The 11,770-nt window shown below is 49.1% G+C and overlaps 1 protein-coding gene across 2 annotated transcripts in view; it reads left to right on the top strand.

Moving 5' to 3' along the window:
- The first annotated feature begins 6,254 nt into the window (after positions 1–6,254).
- The window catches only part of GNAO1 (G protein subunit alpha o1), a 145,976-nt gene continuing 140,460 nt past the window's right edge, over positions 6,255–11,770 (top strand). For both annotated transcript variants that reach the window (XM_034072936.1, XM_034072935.1), the window contains exons 1-2: positions 6,255–6,665; positions 6,755–6,797. In XM_034072936.1, coding sequence (XP_033928827.1) covers positions 6,548–6,665; positions 6,755–6,797 — 161 coding nt within the window. In that variant the 5' untranslated portion in view covers positions 6,255–6,547. The remainder of the gene's footprint in view (positions 6,666–6,754; positions 6,798–11,770) is intronic.

Genomic DNA, 11,770 nt, shown 5'->3' with positions numbered 1-11,770 from the left:
GTCAGTTCAGAAATGGGAGAGAAGTTCACAAGGTCTTAAGAGTTATTGACAAGTTCTTTCTCACTTTGACAAAACATAACTTGTGCCCCTGCAGACTTAGATAATGTCCTATTTCAGGCCACACAATTTCTTTTCACAATAACTGGTAGAAATCTTGAATTTTATAGATCAAAAACCTTTATTGTGGAGAAACTGATGTGAACCCTTGTAAAATCATTGGTGTGAGCCACAGTCGAGAGCAGTGCTCTCCTTCAGCTGCTCTCTTCTGGGACTGGTAGACAGATCAGCTTCCCCCATAGATCTTCTACCTGGCATTTGTTACATTCCCTTGAAAACATCCCAGTTGCACGCTGTTCCCCTCTCTGTGGCAGGAGAAACATGAGCAGAAAACTTCCTAAGGATAGTTCTAAGCACTTTGAAGACAAGCTGTTTTATCTCTGTCATGCACTGCCACTCCAGATGGCCAACATTTCTAGCCCCATACACCCTAGCCCAAAATCTTCACTCAGTTCCAAGACAGGAGCTCTCAGTGACTCCCAGGTCCTGCAGTTATTATTGTCCACCCAGACAGGCATGAAAAACTAACAGCAAAAGTAGGATTTTCAGCGTTTCCCTAAACTTGGTCAGGCTGTCCAGTTTCTTGACACCAAGTATATTGCAGGTCATGTTCTTATCCACAGGGGTTTTTTGTTTATTTGTTGGGGTTTTTTTTTTTTAATATTGATTGCTCATTCTTATTTTAATGTAGATTGCCATACAACAACCCCCACCACACCTTCTCCTCCCTTAATACTGCCCTTTACTTCTCCAAGTGAATAGCCAAATTCTAAAGTGCTTCCTTTCCTGATTTGCTGGAGTAGAATATATTTACAGGGTTTGTAGTAAGAATGAAGTAAGACTGGAAAAAGAGAAATATAACCCCCATTTTCAAGAAGGGGAAAATGGATGACCCAGGGAATTACAGACCAGTCAGTCTCACCTCTGTGCCTGGCAAAATCTTGGAGCAGATTCTCTTGGAAGGCATGCTAGAGCACATGAAAAAGAGCAAGGTGCTTGGTGACAGCCAGCGTGACTTCACTAGGGGCAAAACCTGCCTGACCAATTTGGTGGCCTTCTATGACGGGGCTACAAAAGTGATGGACAGAGGTGGAGCAGTTGACGTCATCTACCTGGACTTGTGCAAAGCATTCAACACTGTCCCACATGACATCCTTGTCTCTAAATTGGAGTGCCATCAATTTGATAGGTGGACCACTCGGTGGGTAAAGAACTGGCTGGATGGTCGCACTCAAAGAGTTGTGGTCAACGGTTCAATGTCCGGCTGGAGATCAGTAACGAGTGGTGTCCCTCAGGGATCAATGTTGGGACCGGTCTTGTTTAATATCTTTATCGCTGACATGGACAATGGAATTGAGTGCACCCTCAGCAAGTTTGCCGATGACAACAAGCTGTGTGGTTCTGTTGATACGCTAGAGGGAAGGAATGCCATTCAGAGGGACCTTGACACACTTGTGAGGTGGGCTGATGCCAGTCTCATGACGTTTAACCATGCCAAGTGCAAGGTCCTACACCTGGGTCGGAGCAATCCCAGGCACAGCTACAGGTTGGGCAAAAAGGAAATTCATGGTAGTCCTGCAGAGAAGGACTTGGGGGTGTTGGTCAATGAGAAAATGAACATGAGCCAGCAGTGTGCACTCACAGCCCAGAAAGCCAACCGTATCCTGGGCTGCATCAAAAGGAGCATGACCAGCAGGTCGAAGGAGGTGATCCTGCCCCTCTACTCTGCTCTCGTGAGACCTCACCTGGAGTATTGTGTGCAGTTCTGGTGTCCTCAACATAAAAAGGACATGGAACTGCTGGAACAAGTCCAGAGGAGGGCCACGAGGATGATCAGGGGACTGGAGCACCTCCCATATGAAGACAGGCTGAGAAAGTTGGGGCTGTTCAGCCTGGAGAAGAGAAGGCTGCGTGAAGACCTCATAGCAGCCTTCCAGTATCTGAAGGGCGCCTACAGGGATGCTGGGGGGACTATTCATTAGGGACTGTAGTGATAGGACAAGGGGTAGTGGGTTGAAACTTAAACAGCAGAGGTTTAGACTGGATATAAGGAAGAAATTCTTTACTGTGAGGGTGGTGAGGTACTGGAATGGGTTGCCCGGGGAGGTTGTGAATGCTCCATCCCTGGCAGTGTTCAAGGCTAGGTTGGATGAAGTCTTGGGTGATATGGTTTAGTGTGAGGTGTCCCTGCCCATGGCAGGGGGGTTGGAACTAGATGATCTTAAGGTCCTTTCCAATCCTAACTATTCTATGATTCTATTTGCAATTTGACCTAGTATGTGTGCATTTCATTAATCCCTTTTCCATCAACCACTTAACCTTTATGGGTGTTCTTACTGCCTCTCATTGTATTGATTTCTGTCCATTTCTCCACTTTAGTGAGATCATGCAGTATTTTAAACCTGTCTTCCACTGTATAACTAGGTTTAGCTGGGGGGTAATTGACATCAATTTAAAGAATGAAAAATTAGGTTGAATATTCAGGGAAAACTTCCTAATGGTGAGATCTGGTAGAATGCACTGCTGTCTCTCCATGAGATCGGTAGCTCTTGCATTACCATGTGCATTAAAATTGCACTAGATGAGTATAGGATTATTGCAGCTTGCCTCCTATAGTCATCTCAGCCTGATTAAGAGCAGGCCCCATGGAGACCTTACAGCAGACTTCCAGTACCTAAAGAGAAAAAAAAGAAATCTGGAGAAGGCCTTTTAACAGGGACTGTAGGGACAAAACAAGGGGGAATGGCTTTAAACTAAAGGAAAGTAGATTTAGACTAGATGTAAGAAAGGAATGCTTTACAATGAGCATGGTGAAACACTGGACCAGGTTGTCCAGAGAAGTGGTAAATGCCCCATCCCTGGAAATATTCTAGGTCAGGTGGGACAGGGTTCTGAGCAACCTGGACTCGTTGAAGGTGTCTCAGCTCATAGCAGGGGATTTGGAACTGGAGGAGTTTTAAAGGTCCCTTCCAAAACCCAAGCCATTCTATGATTATACGAAGAAAGCCAGAGCACTCTACAAATCCCCAGCATAGATAGTTAGAGCCTGGGACAGTGAGTATATGCTGGAGGGCACATCTCTTCCCAGTCCCCAGAGATACCCATCACCTGCAGAAAGACAACACATCTAAGATCACAAAGCCATCACCTACCCCACAACAGAACTTTGGGACAGTTTATTTCAAAGGCATTGGTCAGTTCTGTCATCATTCTTCACTTCTTACAGAAATCACATTCCAGCAGAACGGTTAAAAACTGATTGCAGAAAAAAGCCTGTTTGTGTCAAGGCACACATCAGAAACAGGAGAATAGGACTTTTACTTAAAATACACTGCCGGCTCTTAGGATTCTAAAGGTAACAGTCCAAGCAGAAACAAGTGTGTTCTTTATGCACCTTGAGTGAAATAGTTTAACTGCAAAAATGGCCAGAAAAAAAATGTTCTCCTCCCTGCTTTTTATGGAGAGGTTCTATCATATCTGGGGAACAGGGGAAGGAAGAAGTCTGTTTCCATCTGAAGTTGGTACTGTCAGCAACCACTTTTTATCAAATAAGGACTTCTGTCAGCTCCTGGGAAATGGAAACATCATTTTCAGCAACAAACCCCTATATATTTATCTCAAAAGCCAAGTAGGCTAGTACATATTTTGATTGTTTGGAGTGGGAAGAAGCCTTTTTTCTTTTCAGGTCCTTGAAATTCATCTGCCATGGATAAGCAGATTTTTCAAAAACTGAAATTTCCCTCTAAGAAAATTTCAAAGGAAACATTTCCATGAGGTCCACTGAATTAGCAGCAGCACAAAAATGGCTCAAAAATACCTCAACTTCACAGCTGCTCCCCTGAATCTCCCTGAGAGCTGAGCAAGAAAGGAGATGACTTCTCCATTTCTGATTTTCCATTAAGAAATTAGCAGATATTCATGTAGTGACAGGGACAAAGGGCCAAGTATGAGCTTCACACTGTTCAAGAAGAAATCATCTTCTCCATGGCAGGAGGTGCAGGCTACAAATTTGTCGGTTAAAGAGTAGCCAGAGGCTGATACAAAAGGCTAATTCTCTTAGTAAAACCTTCAGAGAGTATCCCAGTATAACTCAGAGGCTGGCAAACTTCTGGGGAAAATGAGAAATAAATGCTGCCATCTCATGAGGATATTGCCTCTGGATTCTTGACTGTGCTTTTCCTATACAGCACTTTTCATAATGCCCTCTGGCTAGAACCATTGAAATGAAACTTATTGATTGAAATTCTGATCCAATGGATTTTACACAAGAGATTTGTGTGAACAGGAAAGAGCAGGAACTGCTTTCTGACTGCTCCCATCCCCATTTATTCTCTGCTGAACACATGCAGTAGGCTTGCATGTCCATCTTAGTCCCCTGAGTTTCCAGAAATAAATTACCCAAACTTCAAATACAAGATACGTATTAGCTCACAAATGTGTGGTAAATATTACTGGTCCCTGAATACAGTAACATTATTTATGAGTTCCTATTTGCTTTCTTTTGTCTGCTTACCCTCTTTACCTCATTAACTGCACGCCATGTTTTTCCCGTTCATTTCTGAAGGTGGGAAAATGGGAAAAAAACTTTCTGGGAGAAAGGCAAGACGGGAAACAGTGTTGGGAGGAGATGATGTTTGCCTGGAAGAAAAATGCCAGGGAAGTCATGCTTAAAATACTTGTGAAGTGCTATTAGAAACTGTGTAGCTATCTCTCAAGGAAGGGTCCTGGATGTGGGAACTGCAGGAGTCAGGACAGCAGGTCAGAAGATCCCAGAGGAAGCAATGAACAGAGGTCCTAAGTGAAAAACACAGCGTGAACACACAGTCACCCACACCCAGCACCATGAACAGCAGCTCACTGCCTTCCCCAAGCAACTACAATGAAACCCCTGAGCAGCCTAGATCGAACATTTCCTTTCCATAACACAGGGATGGACCTGTAAAGCCTCCTGTACATATTTGCTTTTTGGCAGGGAGGTGGAGTGGGCTTTAGAGGCAATAACAGCTGCCTCACCTCTCACAGCTGGTTCTTAATAATGAAACCTCCCTTTCCAGACTTCTTGTTTGTTGAAGTGGCGGGTTGATGCATTTTACCTTGCTGCACTCAATGCTTCATTCTTTCCTCTCTAGATCTTTTTATAGTCAGACTGTCACATATCAGTCAATGTTATGGATTAAGGTTGAATATATTTTGACTTGCCTGGGCCCGTAGAAAAGCATTTTAAGTGAAGTCTTATTTATTTCATTTTCCCTGTTGACATTTGTTTTCTTTTCTGTTTCCAACCTTGTGGAATGGCAAAACCTACCAGGGAAATTGTAGGATTTTAACTTGCTAGAATCCCTAAATAATTGTTGGATGTCATGAAATGGTTATGACAAGAGGGAAGGTCATCTGGTAAGATTTGTGACTGCACTGCAACAAAGCATCAGCCCCATGTTAATTAGACTGATGGAAAATATAATCGAAGTTACTGCTGAAGCTCAATGCCCTGCATCAAGCGCATCACTTGTGCTTGATTCATACCACAAGTGTTGATGGAACTGATTTCAGCTGCATCGGGTGGCAGCCCCAGGCCTCCGGGGAGTCCAAGACCCGCACACACAGCAGCCGCTGGACCCCACCATCCCCAGGCGCTGAGGGGCTCGGCCCCGAGTGACCGGGAAGCAGGAGGGAGCCGCCAGAGTCACGGCCTCTCCCGTGCGGGTGACGGCAGAGGCCCGGGGACCTCAAGGAGCTGAGGTCACGGCCTCCGTCCCACCCGGGGTGAGGAGACCGGCACCGAGGCCACTACCCCTCCTCGGGCCGGCCGTGCAGCCCGGGCCGGCTCCTCCCGGAGGGTCTGCGCTCAGCCCAGGCCGTGGGAAGCAGCGCTGGGGTAGAGGCCTGGATCGCTACCGGGAGCATGCGCGAGTCGCGCGCGTCACGGGAGCGGGCGAGGCCGGGGGGAGCGTGGAGCCCCTGCGCCCCCCCTCCATCTCTGCCTCCCTGTCGCCGCCGCGCCCGCGCCTCCATTCGGCTTTGCCGAGCGCTGCCCGCTCCCAGCCGCCGCCACCCATTAGAGCCCCGCCGCTCGTCAAGGAGGGGAGAGCACGGTAGAGGGAAGGACCCTCCCCTCGCCACGAACTCTTCCTTCTTCTCCTCCTTCTTCTCCTCCTTCTCCTCTTCCTCCGCCTCCGCCTCCTGGCCGGGAAGAGCTCGCCGTGCCCGCAGCAGCCCCGGTGGATGCACAGAGCGCTCGGGCGCGGGGAGAGGGGCAGAAGACGGAGCCGGGAGCCCCGCCGCTGAGGCGCTGCGCTGCCGGAGGCTCACGGCCATCCGCTTGAATTTTTTTCTTCGCCCCCCGCCCGCCGGTAGCTGGCTTCGCCCCTGCCTCCTCCTCCTCTCCGCCCGCGGGAGCCAGCCGAGGCGGCGGCGGGGGCTGCACTCTCTCCCCCTTTTTCCGCCTTTTTTTAAATTTTTAATTTAATTTTTTATTTTTTTCGCCGCCGCCATGGGATGTACCTTGAGTGCCGAGGAGAGAGCCGCCCTGGAGCGGAGCAAGGCCATCGAGAAGAACCTGAAGGAAGACGGGATCAGCGCCGCCAAAGATGTGAAACTGCTTCTGCTAGGTGAGAGGCCGGTCGCCCCTTCCCCTACCCCGCGTCCCCTCACCGCCTCCTCCCCGGAGCTTATTCCCCGCTTCAATCTCTTTCAACAGGGGCCGGAGAGTCGGGGAAAAGCACCATCGTGAAGCAAATGAAGTAAGTCCAGCGGGGGGGGGGGGGGTGGGGGGTGGGGGTCAGGCCGGGCCGGGGGAGAGGGGCCATGAAGTGGAAGTTAAATGGCCGTAATAGGAGGGAGAAGGGAGAGGGGGCTCACTGAGGTGAGTGAGGGCCGCGGGCGCCATGTTTACCTGAGGGGACCGCGAGAGCGGGAAGGCATAAGGCGGGGGGAAGGCTCCGCCACCGCGGCTCCCGCTGCTGTTCGAGGCCGATGTGGTGCTGAAGTATCCCCCGGCGACCTCGCCTCAACCGCTGAAGCGGTTGCGGACTGCCTTACCCTCCCCGAGCCGTGAGGCGAGGCCCTGCAGATGTCCCCTCGAAGCCGAGCGCTGTCAGTTCAGCTTAATGTCGGTGTGTTATTTGCCCTCTCTGCGGATTCAAAGCGACGCATCCCCATCACTTTTCCCGAGATTTCAGCCTCTCCTTTGAATTAGAGCGTGGCTGCCCGTCAAGCTCAACCCCTGCCCTGGTGTCAGAGGTGGCTTCCAGAGCTCTCTTGCACATGATCTGCCTGTGTTTAATTAGTGCAATAAACAACCGTGAAAAGCCCCCCTCCCCCCCACCGCGCACCATCTCTTTCAACACTGCATCCCTTAGGAAGGCAAGCGTAGGGGAAGGCTGCTGCTGAAGGGATGAAGCTGCTCCCGTGGTACAGTTATGCTCCCCTCCCCCTTCTTTTTAAATTAAAATACAATAAAACACCACGGACTCGCACCGACACAGACATGACGGGCTGCTTGGAGGTGGGCGCCATCACGGGACAAGCCCCGGTGCTGGTCCAGGGTCTGGGTTTCAGCCCGGGAGAGGCGCGGAGTGGCGGATGCTTTGCTATGCCGGTGGTTGCAGAGGGACCGAAGGCTGGGAGGGGCTCCCACGGGGTTGCTGCGCGAGGCGGAGGTTGGCAACAGAGCTGGGTGTGGATGGGGTGCAGGGAGCTGGATGCAGACGGCCCTCCGCAGTCCCGGTAGCCGGAGCCTATGCAGGGGACCGAGTCGGTCCCGACGCGGCTGCGGCTTTCAGGCGGTTCGCGTGGTGGACAGCGCCCAGCGAGGGCTCGAACCGCCGGCGACGCGGCCGCTTCGTCACCCTTCGTCTCCTCCCGACGGCGGCCGAGCGCCGAGCTCGGCTGCCTTCGGTGAGCTCTCGGAACCGGTCGGGGAGAAGCCGAAGGGGCTGGTCGCCGCTTGGCAATATGTTGCCTCGCACACCCGTAGCCACCCTGGTTGTGCGTGTGTGTGTGAATGAGTGCGTGTGTGTGAGAGTACGAGCGTGAGTGCGCGCACCGGATCCGGGCCTTCATCCCGGCTCGTCTCCAGCCACAGTGGCTTAGCAGGTGACCCAGGTATTTCTGTATCAACTGCGGCTGCTGTGTCCAGCCCTCTGGAGTGGACTGGGAGTTAACCATCATCCCTGCCTGAGGCAGTGCTTTTTTGAAGGCACTGCGGCCCTGGGAGGTCTGACAGTGAGGAAGCTCATCTCCAGTGCAGCTTTTCCCACTCAGATCTGTGTAGCCTACCTGTGTAAAGGTTCTGAGCTTTCCCTTTCACAATTTGAAAGGGGGCTGTCCACCTTGACTGTTTTGGTGCTGGGGCAGGGTGGGTTTGGTTTGCTCTTGTTTGTGGGGGAAAGGTGGATCAGAGGAGCTGCTACTGCAGATGAACACCAATAAATTATTTAATCTCTAGGAATTGCTTCTGCAGAAGCATGTTGGAATGGCGGGTGATGCGTTTTGGTGGAAGAGAAAGGCTCTAGGTACCACAATAGCCGTGCAGACACACGAAGCCCATAGGTGGGAGGGCAGGTGGTGAGCATACTGGCTTACACAATTAGTGTGCAGTGAGTCTTCCAATGAACAGAGCTCTTGTTTTTTATCTTGATACAAATTGCATCAAGATAATAACCTATTTGCTGGACCAAATTAGTATGTTGAAGACTGAAATATGCCCTGATATATATATATATATAAGTATTATTTTCGTATTTTAATATATATATATAAATATTTTTTCCATGAGACAGTCTTAAAGTAATGCGTGCTAGACTTGCGGCTTTGTACCTGACTTGAAAATGCCGAGGAGGCTGCTATGGTGAAGGGGTGTAGTGCTGGCAACTGGGAGGCATCCTTCAGTGTGGAAACTCCAGTGAAGTGTGTGTGCAGGCTGGAGTGGGGACAGCGGTGTTGCTATGAGCACGGTAGCAGGCATTTGGAGAGAGCCGCGCAGCCGCAGGCGCCAGAAAAAGCAATGTGCAGGGAACAACTCAGGGAAATGAACATTTCTGAAAATTAGTTTAAATGTAATGTAGGCATTAGCATTTCACCTGGTCAGGCTCCATTAGGCAGGCTTGCGGAGAACCTAATGAATTCTTAATAAAGATTAAACCGCATGTTCATTAGATTTTGATGAAAGAGACTGCTATTTTATTTTTTTAATACTGTGTTATTGGTGAGCTTCTACATACTAAATCTCATCCTCATGAATGGCTAAAGCAGCTTCACACTTGGTTATTGCCTTGAAAAGAAGCACTGGAAACTGTAGACAGATGAGAAAATGCTAAGACAGAGAAACAGAGAGCAGACATTTTTAGAGAGGACTACAAAAAGGTTATGCACTATCTAGTTAATCCTTGAAATATTAGGTAGTGGGAGAAGTGAAAGGTAAAAATCAGAATAACTTGATAGCATATTTGAGCCAGGATGGCAATTAGGATTTGTAAAGTTAATTCAGGATGTTTTAGTGAAATATTTGACTAGCTTTCAGCTAGTGAGTGGGGCATTTTCCATCAAAGAAAGAGGTACTGACAAATAGGAGAGAGGTGGAACTGGAGGTTAACCTGTACATCCCAGACAGTGGCAACACGGTATCTGGGCTGCAGGACTAGTTGTAAAAATAACAAGCAAACCTGATCAGCCAGGGTGGGTGTAGTCAAGGGCTAAGGATGTCAAAAAGACTTTGATGCTAGCCAAAATGCCATCCTTAGCCCTTGACTACACCCACCTTGGCTGATTAGGCTTGCTGCTTGTTTTTTCACAACCAGTCCTTCAGCCCAGATGCTTTCACCCATGCCTCAAAATGCAGTGTTGGGACCAAGCTAGTGAACAGAACAGTCCCAAATGGTGCAGTTGTACCACGCAAGCCAGTGAAACTTCAGTGTGCCACAGTGTTCACAGTCAGGCTGTGACAACATTCTGTTTTCACTCAGCTTAAACTAAAAAATAGCTTTAATGATGGAAATATGGGGCTTCCTTTGAAGAACCAAGCCAGAGTGTGAGAGATACCAGGTGACAGAATTTACAGTCTTTCATTCCCACCACCCCATCTCAGCAAATTAACTTTGATGTAGGACTGCAACAGATGTCAACATTTTTTAGATCTTTTACCTGTAAATAAATGTTGAGGACATGCAGAATTTGCAATATGTGACCTTCTTTTCTGGAATATCTGGCTTATAGCATGGAGTCAAGACTGCCTTTTTTCTAGGATATTTTTGTGGGGGCTTAAACACTAGGAATGTGTTTGTTCATCAAATGGCCCAAGCATATCTCCATCTGTTATGGCTTAACAGAATACTTAAATATGTCCAGTGGTCCAGTGGTGAGCAGGGATGGACTCCTTGGGCAGAGACACCATCCACTGCCATCAGTATGAAGCTTCTAGGGAATTCCGCATTTAATCAGGCTAACACAGGCTGAATTAGCTGGCATGGCTTGAAAAACAAGGTCCTGCTACTTACTCAGCAACAGCAGTTCTGGATGGTGAGTCGGGGCAGTACTTCACCTTCCCGAGCAAGGGGTGATGGTGGTGATATTCACAGAATCACAGAATCCCAAGGGTTGGAAGGGACCTCGAAAGAACATCTAGTCCAACCCCCCTGCAAGAGCAGGGGAACTTAGAGTACATCACACAAGAACTTGTCCAGGTGGTCCTTGAATATCTCCAACGTAGGAGACTCCAGAACCCCCCTGGGCAACCTGTTCCAGTGCTCTGTCACTCTTACAGTAAAGAAATTCTTCCTGATGTTAACGTGGAACCTCCTGTGCTCCAGTTTACACCCATTGCCCCTTGTCCTACCACTGGATATCACTGAAAAAAGCCTAGCTCCATCATCCTGACACCCACCCTTTACATATTTGTAAACACTGATGAGGTCACCCCTCAGTCTCCTCCAAGCTAAAGAGACCCAACTCCCTCAGCCTCTCCTCACAAGGGAGATGTTCCGCTCCCTTCATCATCTTTGTGGCTCTGTGCTGGACTCTTTCAAGCAATTCCCTGTCCTTCTTGAACTCAGGGTCCCAGAACTGGACGCAGTATTCCAGATGCGGCCTCACCAAGGCAGAGTAGAGGGGGAGGAGAACCTCTCTTGCCCTACTAACCACACCCTTTCTAATGCACCCTAGGATGCCATTTGCCTTGTTGGCCACAAGGGCACATTGCTGGCTCATGGTCATCCTCCTATCCACCAGGACCCCCAGGTCCCTTTCCCGTTCACTACTTTCCAGCAGGTCAACCCCCAACCTGTACTGGTACATGGGGTAGTTCTTCCCCAGATGCAAGACTCTACATTTGCCCTTGTTGAATTTCATCAAGTTTCTCCCTGCCCAACTCTCCAGCCTGTCCAGGTCTCGCTGAATGGCAACACAGCCTTCTGGTGTGTCAGCCACTCCTCCCAGTTTAGTGTCATCAGTGAACTTGCTGAGGGTACACTCGATTCCCTCATCCAGGTCATTGATGAAAATATTAAACAGCACTGGTCCCAGCACCAACCCCTGAGGGACTCCACTAGTCACAGACCTCCAGCTAGATTCTGCCCCATTGACCACAACTCTCTGCCCTCTTCCTTTCAACCAGTTCTTGATCCAACTCACTACCTGATCATCAAGCCCACACTTCCTTAGCTTATCTATGAGAATGCTGTGGGAGACAGTATCAAATGCCTTACTGAAATCAAGAAAA

This window comes from Melopsittacus undulatus, chromosome Z, assembly GCF_012275295.1.
Source record: "Melopsittacus undulatus isolate bMelUnd1 chromosome Z, bMelUnd1.mat.Z, whole genome shotgun sequence".
NCBI classification, from domain to species: domain Eukaryota; kingdom Metazoa; phylum Chordata; class Aves; order Psittaciformes; family Psittaculidae; genus Melopsittacus; species Melopsittacus undulatus.
The sequence above is the reverse complement of the archived record's forward strand: the minus strand, read 5'-3'. Positions and strand labels throughout refer to the sequence as shown.